General features: G+C 33.3%; 1 protein-coding gene across 1 annotated transcript in view; it reads right to left on the bottom strand.

Annotated features, from left to right (window-relative positions):
- LOC148171432 (scavenger receptor cysteine-rich domain-containing protein DMBT1) overlaps positions 1-22,805 on the bottom strand; it is an 84,953-nt gene that overhangs the window by 633 nt on the left and 61,515 nt on the right. The window contains exons 3-7 of the mRNA XM_088041960.1: positions 10,281-10,531; positions 6,982-7,199; positions 5,490-5,645; positions 2,793-3,027; positions 1,410-2,746 (exon numbers count right to left, since the gene is read on the bottom strand). Of these exons, the coding sequence (XP_087898086.1) occupies positions 1,410-2,746; positions 2,793-3,027; positions 5,490-5,645; positions 6,982-7,199; positions 10,281-10,531 (2,197 nt within the window). The remainder of the gene's footprint in view (positions 1-1,409; positions 2,747-2,792; positions 3,028-5,489; positions 5,646-6,981; positions 7,200-10,280; positions 10,532-22,805) is intronic.

Genomic DNA, 22,805 nt, shown 5'->3' with positions numbered 1-22,805 from the left:
GAGAGAAAGGGCTTATGCAGGCAACAATTCTGAACCAAAATTTTGAAACCATAATTTTGTAACTCAAAAAATAACCGAGATAAGACCAAAAAACTGTAGCCAATCCCGAAGCGGAACAGAATTTGAAAATTGGTAACTATGGACACATACTATCATCCACTGGTCAGTTAAGCATTAGACTCTCGTTGCCTAGGAAATTGGGATGGCCATTTACTCCACTTCTCGAATAAGCTTTTGGGATTGGTTGTTAACTTTTTATCAGTTCTCGAATACTATTAAACTTAGTCAATTTTTGTTTTGAAATTTACCATCTGTATTGCTGTCGGCACCCTCCCTTGCTCTCTGGGGCGCGAGTTCTGGAACACCTGTATTGAGCATTAAAAATTTCGAAAATAAAAACCAACTATCAAAACTTCAATCGGCTGTATTTCAGTTATTTGTTATCGTACGTGAATTTTGAGCCCGGATTTGGAATTTGCGGGAAATTTTGCGCAATATGAATACCCTCTAGCTTAAGTTTGCTCCAGAAATAAGCGAAAAATCGAGAATTTTTAGTCAGGAAAATATTTCCGGAACTACAAAATTTTGAGTGTCTGAAAACAACCTGAAATTTTTATTGATTATAACTCAGTGATTTGTTAACGTACGGAAAAAATTTGCATAGTTCTGAATTCTGCGTGAAACTCTGCGTTAAACGAGCACAAAAAACTTAAGTTTGCTTCACAAAGAAGGGAGATATTGACGTAAATAAGTTTTTAAAGGTTTTTTTTTTGGGTAATTTTTAATAAAGATTTTGGAGGCGAAAACGACGTTTAATATCTTTGAGTTAAACATCAATCGAAAGAGCAGCTTAAGATCTATAAATTGGAGACATTTCAGATCGATAGGTCAAATAGTTTATGAGTAGCGGTCAATAAAACAAAAATTTAAAATTTTTCATAGTTTGAGACATTTTGTTCCAAAAAAATAAGCCATTGAATTTTTAATATTTGACAGCGGATTATAAACAAAAATATCGCGAGAAAACGATGGCGAAAACCGCATTTTTTTATATGCCTTAGTTTCGGAGATATTGGGCATTAAAAACGTCAAAAATAAAATTTAACTATCTGAAAGTTAAATTAGCCATAATTTGCGTAAAATTGTGCGTTAAATAAGCTCCAATTACGTGAGTTAGCTTTACAAATAAACTAGATATTGACCAAAATAATTCAGGATAAAAATGCAAAAAATACTTTGAATGACTTTTTTCTTAGACCATGCAAATGGCAGCTAATTAATCATGACGTAAGTGTAACAACTGCACGTTTTTCTAAAAATTAAATGTGTTTTTCACACGCATATAATGCAAAATTGCGTGCTTTTAATAATTCAAACGTGTTGCGTTCAATTAAACATAACACACTAACCTGCATGATCTGAAACGTTGGGACAGTTGATGACCCCATTACAAACAAGTCCTGAAGCTATACACAGCCCTGCTTCTCCAGGACAAACAAATCCACATCCTTCCACATCGTCTTCCACATTTCCACCTCCTGTGAGTCGTGAAGACATCAAACTTCCATCTTGGTTTCTCGGTAAATGAAAGAGTTCAGTCCACGCAATGGTGAAGGCAGCTCTTGTAGGTGAAGTCCTTCCAATAAACTGAATTGTGACTCCTGGTTCAGTTCCATCGGGGCTCAACTCGGCCGCTGAAAGAACTGGTAGTTCTTTGACGAGAGAAACGTTCTCTCCGCAGATTGATAAGTAAGGATCTAGGCGACCTTTGAGGAAAATATCGACAATGCCATCGTCACAAGCCTTGGAAGAGAACTTGATTCGGTCGAAATGTAACCAAAGGTCGCGTTCTCTGTTGACTTTGATCTCCCAAATGCAGCGGATTGATTTAGGAGGTTCTACGTAGCCAATGGCTTCGTAGTAAGGATAGTGAATTTCGCCGTTTAACATTGGCTGGATTAGTGGAGGGCCACATAGAGGTCCGTGCACGAACTCATAAGTGGCCTCAAAGAGAGGAGCGTTGTGCTTGAAGTAACTCAACGCGGAATGAGCGCTGTCTACGATCAATTGAAGGTTCAGTTGTTCTCCTCTTGATATAATCTGAGTTGAAGATGTGTGCTTACTACACAAACAAGTAACATCTCCACTTTGCGCCGCTTTACCTAACGGAATCGGCGGATACGACGTGTTGGCGCCAGGAGGCAGAGGCTCCCAAATTACCAGTTTATCCACACGGTCCTCCAAGCAGTTTGAGCAAGGACCTTGATTGTATGGATTATCTTTAAAATGCATCCCAGTCACTGTTAAAATCACCCTTGCAAAAAGTCTTTTATCAGTAACAAAACGATAAAGACACTGTACATCTTCACTAGATTGAGCTTGTTTGTAAACTAAAGTGTTAAGTGGCGATCTTAACCACCCCCGGGTTTGTCTCCAAGAAGCAAAAACTTCATCACAAGGTTTCCCTGGAACTGGTTCCCCCAGTTTCGTGTTGTTGAAAAAGTCGTAATGGGCCCAGTAGTACAACGAAGAGCCACTATAACTTCCAGTTTTGCTCTCAAAGCGCACAAAAAGAGCATTTCCGGTTGAAACAAAGTCGTGTTTCTCCATTGCTTTGGAGAAGGTATCACAGAAAGTCTTGATAATCTTCGAGTCGTCTGGCCATGAAGCGTCGTACAGTGTGAGGGACTCTCCACAGTCCCCTTCAATGGGTTGGATCGGAGACTCAATCCTGTTGATGCGGAAGCTGCAAGAAACTTTTAAGTCTGTGGAAACAGCGTTCCTCCACTTACCTGGGAAAATACAATCTCACGATCTCCCCATCTTCCCCCTGCATTAGATATGTACAGCTGGTATGCGGGGGATACCAGTGAGCAACTGACAGGAATATCCCTTCAGAGTCCCCGGAAGCTCGAAGACTCTCCGAGGACAGCAACCAATCACACGTGCCATTTCGGCTGCCAGCAGTGTCCACGTGACCGGGCCAGTTGCCGACATTAAAATGAAACCCCGTGTTGAGTAAAGGACCTGGAAAATGAAACTGGGATGTGACTAAAAACCTGGAGAAATGTAATATTATACGGGTTAATGATGCTGTTTTCCGGTAGGGTTGCAAAGATTTATAAATTTAATTAATTCCTAAGGAAGATGTGTTAGTCACGTGTGGTTGAAAGTTAAAATAAACTTCACAACCTTCCAAAACAAGCTTCTCGTGTTATTAATTTTCAAAACTAGGATTCTCGTGCAAATATAATGTTATGGTGACAGTTTTAGAAGCTCTAAGCGGATATATAAAACCTGAACTTGCAAACATGTGAACAAACACCGGTTTACTTCGCAATTTGCAATTTTCTGAAATGAAACTTACTTTATGGGAGTTAATAAAGTTGAAAGGAATTCCCAGAATAAATTATTAAAAAAATACAAATTATGAGTAAACAAAGCTATCTGAAGTTTCTAAAACAAATTCCGAAAATAAAAAAAATATATTTTTTTAATTTCTGGATGTTTCAATTTTCCCTATTCTCGATTCTCTTCGTCAGATTCTCTGAATCTTTAGATTCTTTGTTGAATTCTGTTTATATTTTTCCATCTAGTTACTTTAAATTCTTTCCGTCTTCTTAAATGCTGATACTCCCCCCGATTTTATCAAAAATTTTAATAATTAAACAAGTCATATTATAAGCTTATCCAAATTGAATTATTTTCTTTAGATTCTCATTGGATTAGACTTAAATTTTTGTATCCATTGCTTATTTGGATTTTTTTTATCTTTTAATTCATTCAATTTAGCTTCTTAATTTTTTTTTTCTTAAAACTTTAGATCAATTAAATAACATTGATTTTCTCTACATTTGTCAGATCATCCAAAATCGCGTAAAATTCTATAAAATTCTCCAAAATGGTCAACTTCTCTAATTTTTTTAATCTGTACTCTTTCTTCATTGAATCATTTATATTGTTGTGTAAATTTCTAAACATATGTCTAAACTTAACTTAAAAACGTCAAATAATTAACGGATATTAGGGAATGACAGATATCTAGACATACGTGTACGTTCACTGAGTAACAGCCAACCAGCCATCTAGATAAACAATTCACTAATTGATTGCACTGTAGTTTTTTTTATTTCTTTGGTAGTTGTTGTTGTATTTTTTTTATCAACTAAAAAAGGGGATAAAGAAAAACAATTAGAGAAACAGCAATATTTCAAAAATTAATCTTTCTGAAATTCTCGAAAATTGCCAAATTATCTATTTTTTTTTAAATTTGTGTTTTTTCTATAGACTGACTAATTGAATTATTTATCTAGTCGGGTGAGAACGCCTGAACATGTGTCTGAATTTGACGTAGAAACGTCAAATAACTAACGGATGTAAGGAAATGACAGATATGTAGACATACGTTCAACGAGCAAAAGCCAACTAGATAAATAATTCAATAAAAGATCGCATTGTAGATTTTTTCAATTCTTATGTTTTTGTAAATTTTCTGAATTCTATTAGTAAAGAAAAGAAAAATATAAGAAAATAAAAAATACTACTAGAGAAACGGCAATATCTTAATAATATTTTTTCTAAAATTCTCCAAAATTGTCAAATTATCTATTTTTATTAAATCTGCTCTTTTTACAGACTGATTAATAGAATTTTTTATCTAGTCAAATGGGAATTTCCAAACGTGTGCGTGTGTCTGAACTTGATATAAAAACGTCAAATAACTAACGGATGTTAAGGAATGACAGATATATAGAACTACGTTCACTGAGTAACAGCCAATTGGATAAACAGTTTGATAAATAATTTATCGAAAAATTGATTGGATTTTGCAAATACATAGATTTCATGGAAAACTGGAAAGGACTGGAAGATCCGACGAATCTAAAAAGAATTGAAGTATACCTGAAGTAGATAAAAACGAAATAAAAAAGAAAAAAATATATGCGGAGAATATAGAGAATACGGCAAAAATGAGATTGGAGAAATTCAAAATCCAAGATCTGTAAAACGAGTTTAAGATTCTATTTCGCATTTTTGAACGATTTCCCCCTTATAAGAATAATATTGGGTCTGCTATGTCCACTCCAAAAAACTTCGTTCACCTTTGTAAGAGTTTCCAGTTCGATCCGACGCAAAGTTATTTTCGAAAGAAAATAATATTTCAGATCGAGGACAAGTTGTGTAAATAATCCACCTAATAAAAATATACGGACCGCATACAAACCCACCCCAAAAACATTAAAAAAATCCATTTCAGACCTTCATTTCCCACCCACATGAAAAGTATATTAACGCTTAAACGAAAAACTTTATCCAGTCGTCCATAAATTTACACGAACCCCGTTCTAGTCACATCGTGATCACCCTTTCAACGGAAACATAATACTATACGAGGGTGGTTGTTTCTTGTTGGTGCACGAGCGACAACGTTACCGTGCCGATAAACCGGAAGACGAAAGAAATAACAGAAAGAAAAACACAGTTTTTACCTGCTGGCGACGAAACGAACTCAACGAAAAGGTCTTGGGATGTGCCTATAATGGAGTAAGGAAACTTTCCCATCCCGCAGAACGTCCCAATGACGGGACTCAACTCATTCTTCCCGTCGTAGATTTTTATGTAGTCGTAAGGGCAATTCTCCTGGCCTGGGAACAAAACACTTCATAAATCGCTGTTTCAAAATTCTTAATTCTTCCAACCGTCGTTTTCTCGCGAATTAGAGAATGGCGGTACTTGTTTTCTTGTTTATACGAGCAAAGCGAAAAAAGCTTTGCGTGTGCAATGGCGGTAAGAAGTGTCTGTTAGTTGATACGACGGACGGCGTTAGCGGTGTAAACACAACGATAACAATAACTCTCACGCCCTTTTATAGCCTCGCCGCCTCCAGCACTATTGCACGGCAATAACACCTAAAGAATTGCCGCTACTGTTCTTAGGAAAGATGCGAATCGGATGAGGGAGGCACTCACACGTACGAGATAACGAAGAAGCTTGATCTAGTTAGAAAAAAACGCTCGGATTTATGGGATTCGAAGAAGTGGCGTGGCTCTCAAAATTCATACTGAAAAATGTAAGATCTGAAATTCCCATCTATTGTCCTCGGGGACGCCGAAAAAGCACTTCTTATTTCTTGAAACGTAAGTTCAATAATTAACAATTTTACAAAAAGACTGTTCACGAGTCTTTGGAAGGATAATTACCTTTGTCCAACACACGATAAAATCCAAGTGCAGCTTAAACTTTACGGTCAAAATCAATTGAACAAGACTTTCATAACATGTCTGTTCTAGACGAAGTAATAAAATACCGACAGTATTGACACAATGGTTGAACATGAAAGGGCATTGAGATGCATAACCTGCAGAATAGTTTCAGATTTCAGAACCACTTTGTGTCAACGTCTAAAAGTTTTAACAGACAACGCACGTACTGTTATACCACTTCAGTTGAACATTTATCACTCTTAACAGCTAGTAAATTATTTTTAAGTTAATGGTTCTAAAGAAAATTTCTGAAACTTTTACGTGTATTGCACGTGGCCGTCAGGAGATAATTGGCACGGAATTATCGCGTTAACACGAGTAATTAATTACCGTACAAAGACTGTGAGATGTACACTTTTATTGTTGTTGTAGATAGAATAACAGAAGCCACGGCGCCACCTCATAAGAAATTATAATTGTTCCAGAAGGCTTTTGTGTTCTCACAATCAAAGTTGATGGAGCATTACGAGATTACAATGAAACCTTCCATTAGGTTTGCAAATAAGTGTGCATATTAATTATGCAAAAATTAGGTGTTTATTCTGGCTTATTACGGCGGAGGCGGCAGCGAATTATTTGCTTTTGAACAAGGGTTAGCGTCGACGCGAAGCGTCGAGACGTCTCGTGTTAAAAATTCACTGCGACAAGAAAATTGTATTACTGGAAGAGGACATCGACTTTAAATTCCGTGTAGTCTTTTGAATCAATCCTTACCAACCTGACGATATGGGCCTCATAGGACACGTCATGATGTTTTCGCAGCGTTGTCCATCGATGTTGAATTCTTCATTCTCGATGTACAATTTGATGAAAGGCAGTCTTGTGTTCAGGTAATATCTGCAGTGCAAATTCCGGGGATAGACTCCAGGATAGGCCGGAGATTGCACGTAACAAGTTTGAAGGCGACAGTCCCGGAATATCCTCTCACAGTAAGACCTGTAAGGGGAAATATTTCCTTGAAAAATTGCAGCTTCTAAATCAAACAAAGAAACGTTCTCCTGTTGATTGAGGTTTCTCCAGGAGACATTTTCTTTTATCACGCATTCACGCGTCGTTTGCAGATTTATTCGGAGACATCAAAAGAACACTCGCTTTTAATTAAAAATGACATTTGCTTTTGTGCTCTTGTAGAAAACTGCTGAATGAGATAATGGCGAGCGTTCAGACGCCACAACAAACAAGATGCTTCGGAATAGCAATCCACTTCGTTTATCTAAAATTATTTCAATAAAATCGACGGGCTTCAATTGAGTTATTCGAGACGGTTCAACTTTAATTAGAAAGGCAAACACGGGGATTCTTTGAAATGTCACTTTTCAACATTGGTGTAATATTTCAGGGTATTTTTCGCCTTTTGTGTAAAGCTAATTGGAGTTCTCGGAAAGTCGTTCCGGGAAAAGCAGCTTCTAATGATACCATTATTTCATTTAAAATTCGTGTTGTGATAAATTAAAAATTAATCAAATTGTAAATCACACACGGCCACTGAAACTGTCGGAGAATTCCCCATCTCAATTTGTTAACAAATTACTAATTAATAAACATGATCAAAATTTCTCAAAAATTTTACGTTTTATTCTGTAAATTAGACAGTTTTCTAACTTTAGAGTTGAAACTTTCAGAATTTACTAGCCAAGATCGCTATATTCAGCATATTAAATTTTAAATTTAGAAATTGAGAAATTTTTATTCCATGATTAGATCAAAATTTTTTCTTTCCACAAAATGTCATAACAATTTTCAAGATTTTTTAATTAAGATATCTTAAATCCACCAAATTTTAAATTTATAGCTGCATAAAGAAACATTTGAAAAATTTTATTCCACAATAAGCTAAAAATTTTAAAATTTGTAGCTATACGTCATGTTTTGTTCTGTAAATTTGACACTTTTCAAGTAAACAAGTTGAAAATTTTAGGATTTACTAACCAAAATTACTGTATTAAGCACATTAAATTTTAAATTTGTAGCTGCTTAAAGACGAATCTGAAAAATTTTTGTTCTATGATTAGTTCAAAATTTATTGAACTTTTCACAAAATGTTATGTTTTGTCCTATAAACTAGACAGCTTTTGAGATATAAATTTAAAATTTTTAGGCTTTATTAATTAAAATCTTTACATTAAGTCTACCAAATTTTAATTTTATAACTACATAAAAAAAAATTGAAAATTTGTATTCCACGATCAGCTGAAAATTTGAAAACGTTATGTTTTCTCCTACAAATTAGATAGTTTTCAAGCTAACAAGTTGAAAATATAAGGATTGACTAGCCAGGATCAATGTATTAAGGGAACTAAATTTCAAATTTATAAATGCATATAGATAAATTGGAGAAATTTTTATTTTATGATCAATTCAAAATTGATTGAACATTTTACAAAATGTCATGTTTTGTCCCATAAATTAGACAGTTTGCGAGATATAAATTAAAAATTTTCAGGATTTACTAATTAAGACCTTCACATTAAGTTCAATAAATTTAAAATTTATAGCTGCACAAAGAAAAATTTTAAAAAATTTATTCCACAACCAGCAGAAAATTAGAAACTTTGCCACAAGACGACATGTTTTGTCTTATAAATTAGACAGTTTTAAAGAAATAAATTTAAAATTTTTAGGGTTTACTAATCTTTATATTGGTTCTCCCAAGTTTAAAATTCATAGCTGCATAAAAAAAAATTGAAAATTTTTATTCCACAATCAGCTGAAAATTCAAAAATTTGTTACATAATCTCATGCTTTGTTCTCTAAATAAGACAGTTTTTAGGCTAACAAGTTGAAAATTTTAGGGTTTACTAGCCAGGATCAGTATATTAAGCACAGCAAATCGTCGTCTAAGCGGCAACTACCGCAATCTTAATATTTACAAAGTCATACAGGAGCGCAAATAAACTCTTTTTTCGTCAGTGTAAATAATTTTTCTTAATTACTATTTGATACCAAATTTTAGCTTAAAGTTAGATGTATTCAGTAATGCAAAAGGTAATCTCCACCAGTAAATTTTCCGCGAAAAATTCATCTGAGACAAAATAGTAATAAAATATTATCACTACTGAGGTTGCGGATGTTGCCGCTTAGACGACGAAATATCATTTGAGAAATTTTTATTCTTATAATTTATTATAATAAAACCAAAATTACCAAAATTTTTACACAGCGTCTTGTTTTTTCTTATTAATCAAACAGTTTTTGATATTACGAGTTCTCTAGCATTGGTGATTGTAACCAAGGAAGCGAACGAAATGCAGCACATGAGATCAAAGAGATAGCAAACATTGTGTAGAGTCCACATTGCTTTAAGAGTTATATTAAACTCTAGATTTACTCTCCATTCAGCTATTTTTCTGTGCATTGAAAAAACAATGAACATAAAACGTAGAAAATTTTCCTAGACTTCCCGGGAGTTCCAATAAAACTTCATGACATGAAAAAGGAATTAAAACTACGACCATACGTATAATAAAATTGCAGTTAATTAAAGACATTTTATGAACTTTAAAAGCTTCAAACTTAATTCTGAATGTGCAAAATTTATGGCTTTATACTTCAAACTTCTGGAATTAAAGAATATACTTTTTACCTTGATCAAATTACGTTTAACTAATGTTGGGTTTATTTAGCCGTTCGGGGGCGATGAAAACGTCTTGCTCATGTTCAAAGTGCAGAATTTGCACATAACGGGTGCTGTAGTGTTTAATGCTCTAGAGAATAACAGGGTAAGACATATCTACACATCAATTGTGGGTCTTGCGGCGAAGCAGTAAATTCAAATAGGTGAGTAATTTACATAATTTATGGGCATCTATTGTAGTTAGAAGGAGCTCCAAAAATTATTAAAAAAAATGACCACCGAAATAAAATGAATGGAGAATTTCGTCCCGAAACAGTTAGACATTTCAAGCACAGTTTACGTTCATTAGGGTCCGTTAGTTCCATCATCAAAAACTAGTTGTGTTAATTTAATATAATGAAAATGTATGTTATAGTTGTAAGTTATGAATGTCATAAACTTACCCTTGGACAACTTCTCCTCTGCGATTTGGATAAAGTTCTGGGTGCTGGCCGTACCTCAAATAAACTACGAGTTGCTGTTCAGCCCTCGTATCAAAACTAAAGTAAGTTTGGTCCGTGAAATTATCGCTATGGAACACAACCTTCACGAATGATGTTTCAGACATGAAAGTTTGCGGCTGCTCGCTTTCCCCGCAAAAAATTCCAGGCTCTTTTCGATTGGAAACGTCGGTTTTTGCGTTGCCGTCCACGATCTGCAACAAATAAAACTGGTTAAGAAAACAGTTTAATAATGAATGGACAAAGACTAGTTAAGCACCACCAACGCATCCAACCAATAACGTCCTAGTCTGAAACTTGTTAACTCTAAAAGTCTTAAGACAATTGATTGTTTTGCTAAACTAGTTGTAGACTTTCCTTGCACGGACGTTATTAGTAGACCTGAGGGATTTAAGGGCCCAACCGTCCATGTCCATCCCGTCACCGTTCCATTATTTCAGCGCCAACTAAATCTGGGATTATTGGATCTGGTGTTTTCACGCCGACCGAATCGTTTTATTTCCCGGGGCTTTTCCAATTATCTGACTGGCTTGTTAGGTCGACGGTGGCTTGCATCGTCGTGTGCCGACAGATGGCGGTTGCTGCAACTCCAACTACAAATTGACCAGACCGGATTAACTCCATCGCCGGGCTTGTTTTCAAAGAAAACGACGATTTATAGCCGCAGTCAGGCAAGCTTTTATTAAAATCCGAAGATATCTCCCAGGGTTTGTGGCGATTTTAATCTCGACAACATCAAACATTCCTGCGGAAAGGACAAATGCTGCGCGGGTTTGACGAAATTTGTTTGTTTTTGCTACAAGGCGATCGGAAGAAAAAAGGTCTTTACATATTACAGTCGCTGGTAATAGCTGTAAAATTTCTTTGATAAAATTGAAGTGGCCATTATTAGTGAAAAGCACAAATAAAAGGAGATTTATCTTTTATATAAACTCAAAGTTTATCGAGATTCAAATCATACAAGGCAACTGGAAAAACAAGAACGTAAGGAGCTCATATTCCTCCGTTCTGTAGACTCGAACTTCCACTTGGTCTCACATAGTAGCACCGCTGATCTCTTAGCGAATCCAATTGAAATTGGACAAAAAAAATCTGTGGGATCCAGAAATGCAGCTTGTAATTAACCCATTAACGCCCGCTACCAGAAATAATAAATTTTTTTTCATAAATTTTACATATGAGGTTTAGTCTAGATACGTGATTAGGTACCTAATCCTACATAAAATTTTTGAAAAAAAAATGTTTGTCTTTTATTTTTTCTAAGCTCTCCTCTATGTATACAGAACACTGGGTAAATTCATATAGAAACGTTCATTAAATAAATAGAGGTAATATATTTTACTGACCAATATAACAAGACTCAAAATCTTCTATGATGGGTTATTTATAACAAAAAGTTTTTTTTCATAAATTTTTTCCTCATCCCTTATGTTAAGTACAACCCCTAGAGTTTGAACTTGATAGTTTAGCAACAATTCTTCGAAAATCAAAAGCGACGAAAAATTTGTGAGATTTATTAAATAAAATTCATCTATAGGTTATTATTATCATTATTGTGATGACCGCCCTAGACCACTTTTCAGCTTTTAATATGAATAGAATATTTTTCTGGTAACCAGTCGTCGTGTTTAATCCCTCTCATAAATGGTAAGAATTTTTTTAATACATGATTGAGAGTGTCCGGATTTTTTTTCTACTACCAGCCTTAAAGGCTTATTTGAAAAAAATTGAGAATAAGAACTTACTCATTTCATTAAATCGGTGATCAGAAGTACCTCTTTTCAACACACCTTATAGTTCTAAGTGTAATAAATTTAATTTGAAACTCATAATTTTTTTTTAAAAATGCTACAAGTCACATTAGACATTTAGAAGTCTTTTTGATCGACCAGAGTTGATTTTTGCATTATTTTTATGTCCAAATCTTACCCACGCACCTAGATTTTATTAACTTTTATTGCCTAATTTTTCAATTTTGATATTTTTTTTTAAATATTTTTTGTAAAAGTAGAACATATTGCACATTTTTTAATCAACAAAATTAATATCTTCTAAATTATAAAAAAAATATGGGTCGCAATTTAAAATAAGAAAGTTGAATATAGCCCAAAATATAGTAAGACATTTAGAAAAATTCAATTATCAGCTTATAGTAAATTAAAAGCCATTTAGATTATTTTTAAAATTTTTGAATTCGGTTCGTTAATGAAAATTCTACAACGCCTGCCGTTTTTTTTAAATCACCCTGTATATTCAGTTTATCATTTTACAGCAAAAAAATTAAATACGGTAAAGTGATAAATACACTGAAAACCGAGGTTTTTCATTTTTTTTTTGCTAAAATCTGAAACAACCATTTGCTTGAAAAAAAATGTTAATAGAAAGTCAAAAGATAGTATTTTCATAAGTAATATAAGGAGTGGGCTCGAAATTGTCGGAAATTTTTCCGACAGACGAGTAGTTTTTTTGACGATCAATTGCACGAGTGAGCGAAGCGAACGAGTGCCAATTGTCCGGAGAAACAAACTACGAGTACTGGAGGAAAAATTTCCCACAATTTCGAGCTCCCGAGTTATATTCGTCATGAGAATTCAACGAACTGACAAGCAACTGACAGCTCGCCGCGTGGAATTGTCACTCTCGCGTGGTATTTCCGCTGAAAATTTCACTAGTGAAAATTTCCAAAAAAAGTTTGCTCTGATTGGTTTATTTAAAAAAATAAATGTCTCTTATTGGTCGAATCTATGGTAAGTTGAATTCTCTGGGAAAAATTGAAACACACCGAAAAAACAATTCTAAAAAAAATTGTAAACTGGCTGTCCTATATATAGGACCCTGGGCGGTAATGGGTTAATAATACATCGAAACTGCACTGAAATTACAAATGGGACCCGAATCTTCACGTGGACCCAATCAATTTTACTTTGATGTCGCTCAGATACAATTCTCCCCAGAACGAAGACTACACTGCTATTTGAACAGGATGTAGTGTGATTACCGGTTGCAAGCCTTGGAGAATGTATCGTAACGAAGTAAACATTCCACATTAAACAGACCAGAAATAAATTATTTGTGTTCTCCTGCAGCTAGTATTTGTGGACTTCCGTCAGGTAAATTAGTGCAAACTACTTTAATCTTCCAAACAAAACTCGAATTCAATAAATTCCAGCCTTTGGAAAAATCTGTGTCCTTGCTCGAAGATTGTTTTTCGTCGAGCACTTCTCCCATCAAAGTTTGACGTGGGACACCCCACGCAATATAACTTTTTTAGTTTTCAATATAGATCAATCATTTCCGGAGAATACGTCACCGGCGACCGTCTGTCGTAATAAACTTTAAAGAAAGTGACTAAGAGGAAGAAGAAATTCCGTGAAATATTAAAAATGTCACGCGAACTTACGTCCCATTGAAAAATGGAAGAATTGCCACTCATATTCCATAGACATTGACATTATTAGCTCGAAGCGAGAAATTTAATATCATTCTCGATTGATTTTCCAGGCGATCTGAGCAAAAGTAATAAACTGCTCTTTCAAGTAAAACGTGGAGTATGTAGGAGAATTAATTACAGGTGGTGGTGTTTCTACGCTGATACAAATTACTCGTTTTTGTGCCTGGAAGTTAAAGTGAGGCTCCTTTTCTTCCCTTTTAATTTTTATTAAAAGCGGACAAATTAAAATCGTAAGGGTCTTATAGCAGAGTTGGGATAATGAAAATGTTTTTCTTCCTCTCCTTCTGCTACATGTAAATATTTGGTATTATTTTAATTCAATTAGGATTTTGGGAGGGATAATCTTATTCGTTTTATAGCAGTTTTAACACTTGTTGCTCTTGAAATGTGCAATATGGAAATCTAACTTTACTAAAAGAGATGATATTAGAACGATATCTGCGTTTTTCCTTTTTGTTTCATTTCCGTTTGGCGGAAATGGAGATATTTTGTAATTCGCATCACTGGATTGATTACCATCAAGTTTATCAATTATTGCTATGAATTATATTACATGGCTTAGTTATTATAGATACTAAATCGATATTACCATAAACCAACAGGAAATGATGAGGAGCAATCATTACTGACAATATAGCTGAAATCTGAACTGGTGCATCTGGCATAATTTCAATCAGCATTAAAGCAAAAAGCGTCTAAAAAAGTACACCTTTTATTTCCACTAATAGCATGTCAGTTCTCGAAACCCATTTTCTCACATAATCCTAGCAACTTTTGTCAGTAATTACAGTCCGAAAATAACCGCATTATAAGCACTTGCGACGTAATAAACGCTCCAGGGAAAAACGTCGGCAATGTCCAGCTTAATAGAGTCAGTTAAACAATAAAGACCCTTCTAACGTAACTCTTTGTTTTCAATGATACGCCACGATGGCTCTACGAGGTACAACGTGTATTCGTGTTTACGATTTTCTACGAATTGACTGCAGTATTTGGGATTTAATTAATTGGATTGTATGGATATAATCGCGATGTGTATCGATTCTCTTTCAATGGTTGCCTGAATGCAAAGGCAGTAGAATATTATAGCTGGTTCTGTTTTGAGTAGGTAAATATGAAACAGGAACAGGAAAACTTATCGATTGTTAAGATAAATAGAACGAACTCAGTAGTGACTGTTGTAAGTACTCAAATTATTTCGATTGATTTTCTCGATTTTCATTGTTCTTAAGTTATTTCTCTCCTTTGTTTTTTTTGTTTATATATGTTTATACAGTATGTCCCCGGATTGAGTTCACAAGAGGGAAAAAAAGTTTATTTTCCATTTTACAAAAAAATGACAAAGAAATAACATTTTTTGTTTACTTCAAAACAGATAAATCTGCAATTAAAATTTTAAAATTATTAGTTTGTATTAATTTTTTCTTTATTTTTATTTATTAAATGTTGTAATCGTAAGTAAATAATAGCAGGCTGTGGATTTACAATATCAAATAGTGCGTTAAAGATGAAAGGAAATTTTACCCAATAGTGTGTAAGTATTAAAAAATTGGAAAAGAAATGCAATTGCATCCTTAACAATAATTGAGAAAATGCGAAACAGTCTTAAAGAATTACGAGTTAGAATTGAACTGTGCTAAAACAGGTAATAGGTCAATCAAATAGTGGAAATTGGTTTGAGTTAAGGAACAAATTCCATTCCTTTAACATTTTTTGCAAAATTAAAAATAAAAAAGTTCTTCGTTATTTTTTGTTTTTTTCGATTTTAAGAACACAGCTTAAAAATATTAAAGTTTTAATTAAAGATTTATTTATTTTAAATTAAGCAAAAAATATTATTCTTTTGTCATTTTTTTGTAAAATGAAAAATAACGTTTTTTTTCCTCTTGTGAACTCAATCCGGGGACATACTGTATATATCAGATCTTTACACTTCTCGATTTTTTATGAATTTTTTGGAATCAAAATTTAAAATTTTAAGACTCCACAAATAAAGAATTCAAAGCAAATCTAAAGAACTACAAATCTTCAAAAAAAAACTTAAGAAGTATTCAAAGAAAATCCAGAAAATCTAGAAAAATTAGATCCTATTCAAAGTGAAGTGGAAAGAAAATCTGAAAAAAATTAGTGAATACAATTTTGAAAAAATTTATAAAATTTATGCAGTTTAGAAAAAAAAATTCAAAAATATATAAAGTCTAAAAATTAAAGCAAATTGAAGAATTTTAAAGACTTCTTAAATATAAAATAGAAATATAAAAATAACTTAGGTATTTATGAGAATTTAAGCCTCTTAAATCAAAAAAAGTCAAATGAAAACCTAGAGAATATACAATTAAGAATAATAATAAATAGAGAGCATTTAAAGAGAATATAAGATGTATACAAAGAGAATTTAGAGAATCTAGGAAAACCTGATGTGAATCTGAGAATAAGTAGTGAAAAAATCTTAGAAATCTTAAGAAAAATCCATCAGATGGTAATGGTAATGTTAATGGTAATTTATTAATGTTAAGAGCTGAACAACAGCATACACAAGTCAAGATACAAAAGAAAAAAATAATACAAAAATATAACAATTGAACATATTAAAAAGTATACACACACAGTTTTAGAAATTAAAATGATTAAAATGAGTCAAATAGAAGCTGTTCACTACACTGTATGTAGTTTAGAAAAAGATTTACAAGAATATATAAAATCTAAACATTAAAGCAAATCGAAAAATTTTAGAGAGCTCATAAAAATAAAATGTAAAAATTACTTAAGAATGAGAACTTAAAAGCCGTGGTTAATTAGAAAGCATTTAAAGAGAATCTAGAAAGTAACAAAAATAATGCAGAAAATCTAGAAAAATCTAAAGTAAAATTGAAGGAGAATCTAAAAAAAATTATTAAAAAAATCTTGGAAATCTTAAGAAAAATCAATTCCTGAGATGCCAAGAAATTAATTAGATTTATGTAGTTTGGAAATATCTAAAAATTTTATTTTTAAACTACGTACTAATTTAAAATTTTGCACTCTTGAATGTTGAGTTTTTTCCAACTTTTTAGATTTGTTCAAATCGTTCGTTTTAAGTAAACCAAAATTTATTTTTATCTTCGGATAATAAAACTAAAAAATTCTTTTCCTTTCGTTTCATTCACGTCACACCTAAATTATTTCAGTTGTTTAACTATGAACTTATTATATATTTGACCGCTTCACAACTTTAAACAGCACGGAATTTAATTAATTGAAGCGAAAATAAAAATTTCTGAAACTTTCTTAATTCGCCTACCTTTAGTAACACTTTCCGCCCAGCATGAAATCTGTACACGTTGCTTGTGTTGATTGCGCCTCGAATTAATTTACATAATTGCATCTGAATCTTGACGGTGTATCCTGGCAGCCTCCGGCGGAGCTTTTGGAATATATTTTTTCCCTTCACTTCGCCAGCTTTGGATTTGTTTGGTTTAATTAAATGCGTCTAAATCAAAGTTGTCGCAAGCTCGTTACATCTGTCGGCCTCTCGGCGACTTGCTTCTCCTTAAACTTCTTTAATATCAAGCGATGTCTCCTTTGATCTACTGCTATACAACATGGATTAAATTGTTCCCTTGATGCTTCTTTTAATTCGCAAAGTTAATCCATTTAAGGAGAGCGAATTCGCCAACATGCTTATGGACGCTTTAAATAATTTGCAAGAAAGCTTAAAAGCCTCGAAAAAGACTTTCTTGCTTTTTGAATGATGAAGTGACAACATTGAGGAGTTTCGCAAAGACGGGGGATAATCAAATATCTAATCTCTCGCTAAAATTGTCTCAGGGTTGAATATCTGCACACAACACAAGTCGGAATTCGCACTATTAGATTAATTACATAACGCATTAACAAAGAGTTATGCAAGTTGTAAGTTTAAGCATACGTCAGACTGCGCTGGAAACTCCCGAGTCAGGACGATAAACTCCGGTTATTAGCGTGATACTACTCCAGATTTATCTGCAACAACCCTCCTCTTAGTAGCAACCCTCACTCTGGCACCCCGTTACAACGTAGAAAGGATTGTTATCAAATCATCATTACCTGCTTCTAATTATATGCCTCTCAGCTATTCAAGAGACGCCGCACTTCACTGTATTAAAATTTTAACAGAAGCCATATCTCCAAGTTATAGCCCAACATGTATATTACTTGTTTAAACTAAATTTAATCTCGACTACAGATTTATATCACGAAAATTGGAATTTGTGGCTTTTTCGGTACTTCACAGACCGCGCTTACTATTCTTATTATCGATAAATTCCTCCTGTCATTTTATGAAGATTTTAAACAAATCTTCACAGACTGTTCCGAGCCGCTGGTTCGATAAAAGAGAAAATCCAATGCTTTTACAAGATTTATTTGTCTTGTCTTTGTGGAGTGCCCGCAAAAAGCAATTACATAATGTTTGACAGACAACCAACAAATTCGCTCAAAGAATAGAAAAAAGAACATTCCCATTTTCACTGGAACCGTTATTTATTAGAGGAGAGTTTGTCAGATAGCCATGCCTCGTCGAACTTTTGAACTTTGCACTCATCCTTTATAGAGGTGAAGTCGAGGTTTTTCTTCTCGCCGCTTTTTACGCATCTTTCTATGGGAGATACATGATCCCAATGCCAAGGGGCGTCGTTTAGGCGTTAACTAGAGCATCCTTGTCAGGTGCAGGACTCTAAAGATCAAAGCTTTTTCATATTTTGATGAGGAAAAAGTGTGGACGGGTTAGGAGGCGGAAGTGGAAGAACTGGCGGATTTTATTATTATAGACAGTGACGTTTTTAATCGGAAGTGCGTCATTAAGACGACATTAAATACTTGGGAAAGAAGGGTTTAGCGGGGGGATTTCCAAAGCACTTTAAATGCTGCAGAGGCGTCTAAATCTCTTTCAATCGGTTCTCATTTTTATTTAAACTATTTGACTTTTTTTGCATTTTGTTGGATTTTATACTAAAATTTTTTTGTCTTTTTGCCATTTTTCAAATTTCTCAAATTTTTCAAAGGTGCAATTTCAAGACCCGAATTCATTGATTGATATACTGTCGTGTTTTTAGTATCCAAAATCTTAATTTTCTCTAATTTTTAAAGTTAATTTTCAAATAGGTCAGTTTTGATGACGTTTTGAATTTCTGAATTCCCTAATTTTCAGTTTCTATAAATCCCATTTTCTCGAAATTTGCTCACTGTAACAATAATATCATAGAATTTACTTGTCACATTTTCGTTGTGCAAAATATTCATCTTCCCAAATAATTACTGTCAGTGTTGCAGCCACTAGATCAAATATTTATTTTCTCGCACTTTTAAAGTATAAAAATTCTAAGATTTGAAATGAATCATTGGTATATACTTTCCACAATTTTGTTTTTAGTGTAATAAATTGAATTTTTCATATTTTTAGGAAAAAAGTTAATTTTTAAATTGGACATTTCCGATTACATTTCGAATTTCTCTGTTTCCTAATTTTCAGATTCTAAAAATCCAATTTTCTTGAATCGGTCACTGTAATATCAATGTCGAAGAAGTTAATTTAATTGTTACATTTTCGTTGTTTAAAATATTAATTTTTCCGAATTATTAGAAGGTCAATGTTGCAGATATTACATCAAAATTTTATTTTCTCGCATTTCCAATGTTTCAAGATCCAAATCCAAATCCAAATTTCTAGATCCAACCTTTCCTTTTTTTGGTATCTACTTTCCACTGTCGTATTATTAGAATCTGTTTTCATCATTTTTTCCAGTTTTTTTAAGAAAAATTTAATTTTTAAGTTGGTCTGTTTTGATGACATTTTGAAAAATCCCATTTTCTCGAATCACTCACTGAAATATCAGTACCTATCGTAGAATTTATTTTCAGTGTCATATTTTCGTTCTTCGAAATAATCGTTTTCCCAAATTATTACTGTCAATGTTGTAGTCACTAAATCAAATTTCTTTTCTCGCATTTTCTCGCAGTATCAATGTTAAAATAAATAGTTCAAAATTTGCAATTAATCATTGATGCGAATCACTATCGTGTTTTTAGTGTAAAAAAATCTTCAATTTCCCGAATTTCTAAAGAAAAAGTTAATTTTTAAATTAGCCAGTTCTGATGACATTTCGAATTTGCGTGTTTTCTAATTTTCAAGTTTTAAAAATTATATTTTCTCGAATCTCACTGTAATATCGCAGAATTTTTTTCTATTGCCACATTTTCGTTGGTTGAAATAATTCTGTTCTCGAAACAGAATTAATAATGTGTGTCAATGTTGCAGACACCAGATCAACTTTTGTTTTTCTCGCACTTTCAATGTTTTGAAATTTCAAGATCCGAATTAAATTATTGGTACTTTTCACTGTCGTGTTTTCAGTGTCCATAATCTTCATTTTCTTAAATTTTCAGAAAAAAACTTAATTTTTAAATTGGCCTGTTTTGATGACAGTTCGAATTTCTATGATCCCTAATTCTCATTTTAAAAAAATTCCATTTCTTTGAATCGCTTACTGTAATGTCAATATCAAACAAGTTTATTTAATTATCATATTTTCGTTGTTCAAAACATACATTTTTCCGAATTATTCGAGTGTCAATGTCAAATTTTTATTTTTTCGCATTTCCAATCACTTATTCGTACTTACTACTGTCGTGTTCTTTGTTTTCTCAAATTTTTTAAAAAAAGTTAATTTTTAGTTTCTAAAAATCCCATTTTCTCAAATCACTTACTCTAATGTCAGTATTGTAGGATTTAATCCGATAGTCACATTTTCGTTGTTCAAAATATTCATTTCTTAAAATTATTACCATGTTAATGATCACTAGGTCAAATTTTCATTTTCTAAAAATTTTTATTAAAAAATAACTTTGTATTGTTATTTTGTGTTGCTTGTTTCTAATATTAAATTTTTTTATTTTACCTAATTTTTAACATGTTGAGTTAAATTTAGTCAATTTTTTTGAATCTGCTTTGATTTTTCAGATCCTTATTTCTTTATTCTATATTTATTTTAGATTTTTACATATTTAGGATTCTCCAGAGTTTTCCATAGTTCTATTCATGAGATCCTGGAAATCCTCAAGGTTTTATACGTAGATCTGTTTTCCGAATTTAAAATATCTGTTGAAGTTGAATGTACATTTCCACAGTTTTTAGATTGTTGAATTAGATAAAATATTTCTTCTTGCTTCAAATTCTTCAAATTGTTAGATTCCTAATTAATCACTCACGGGGTGAGTTTTTATGTTTTTTAGATTCTCAGACTAAAGACCTGGAAAACTCATAAATAACCAATAAATCGTTTGTTTATTCATAATTATTTTCTCTACGTGGTTGAATGAGCATCTGCTTCCGGTGTAGACACTGCCTCCCCACCACCACCTTAAAAATCTCATCGTGTTGGGAATATCAGTTTGAAAGCAGGGCTTCCAAGGTAATTTTCATGTAATTCGTTTCTTAGACGTTGTAATGAAGTGCCGTGATGCATAGCGTAATGACATCGCATCTCACGGTCGCGTACTCACTTAAGTACCTCGATGAATAATAAAAAGGAAAATTAATTAGGTTGGCAACCCTTAAATTTCTGCTCTATGTTAAACCAGAATTTCGCTGAAGTTACCTATTGAATTAATGCGCGTCGCTCATCGGTCCAATCTCTTTCCTTTTTCTCCTCGTATCCAAATCTGAATAATTGCGGAAAAATTGCCGGATGTTCACTTTTTGAGTCTGAAATCTGAGATTCGTTAGTTTTATTATACGCAGCATCGAAAGGGGACTTTCCGTACGCTTCGCTACACAATCATACACGGCATTAAGCCATCTTCCCGCCCTATTTCTCACCCTATTTTCCAGCAACAATGACGGCGAGGTGCCTTTATAATCGTTGAATTTTAATCAAAGAACTCCACCAAGAGCCTGTGTCAAGCTATTTCGAGTGACTTCCATGCCATTCATCTGCTTCTTATGAAAATTGTAAAGACGTCACAGGAAACGGCGTTATATTCAAAAGAATTTTGTCAAATATTTAGGGCGAGATTTGAAACTTTGCTAGTAGGAAAAAGTTTTGATTGTATTACCTTTTTCTTTCAAGAACCGCCTTAACAGATTTAACATAATAAGGTCGGTTGCTTGTTTGCCATTTCGCAGCTCAAATTCTTCTTCTCTGCGTTGGCCAATGTTATTAGGCTTGCGGTAAACTTTTTTAAACAGCAAACGAAAGTTTATGTAATTGCGTATCAAACTTCACGGCCCAGAAGGAATTGGATTCTTATCTTTATTTGGAAATTATGCTCAATCTTAAAATGTTTTAGATAAAAAATTAGAGAATTCAAATCTGATTTTCCACAGCCAAAAGTTGCTACCGTTCAAAAAACCCTATAAATTTTAGCACAAATGAAATCATTTTCAATGTTTTGATTTATTTACTATTTGCACAAAACGCTTCGACAAATACCGTTTCTGTTATTTCTGCAAACTTTGGTGATTTACATCCATGGCATTATCGGTCTGCGTGTACAACATCCCGCTCATGAATATAAACTTCTTTAATCAAAACCCACGTATTGTTTAAATTCGGAGCCCATCATACTGCGGTATTTATAATACTATCTTGGCAAATGTCGAAACAATTCGACAAATTCTAGTGTGGGTAAGACACATTACTTCCAATAGTCTTTGTTCTGTGAGTACACAAAGTTTTATTTACTCTTGAAATGTCAGTACGGTTCCGATAACAGTTGGCTAGTTGCCAATACATCTAAACTTATTCGATGTGACAACTCAATGAAGGGTACAAACCCTTGTAACAAAAACAATGAACTGCAGTTCATTCATCTTGGATCATTTGCTCTCAAACCCAACTATCCGGAGACAATATTTACGTTCCGCTCGATTCGGCTCACTTTTGGGGAATGCATATGGAGAGATGATGGTTGTTTGCTGAAGGTTTTAGGCGCATCGATCGCCTGAAAAAACTTTGGTCAACTCAAAGCTTCCAAGTTCAAAATACTTTCGGAGAAAATGT

This window comes from Gnatocerus cornutus, chromosome 7 (genome assembly GCF_029298725.1).
Source record: "Gnatocerus cornutus isolate USDA-ARS CGAHR chromosome 7, icGnaCorn1.1, whole genome shotgun sequence".
Lineage (NCBI taxonomy): Eukaryota > Metazoa > Arthropoda > Insecta > Coleoptera > Tenebrionidae > Gnatocerus > Gnatocerus cornutus.
This window is presented reverse-complemented; position numbering and strand designations above follow the sequence as displayed.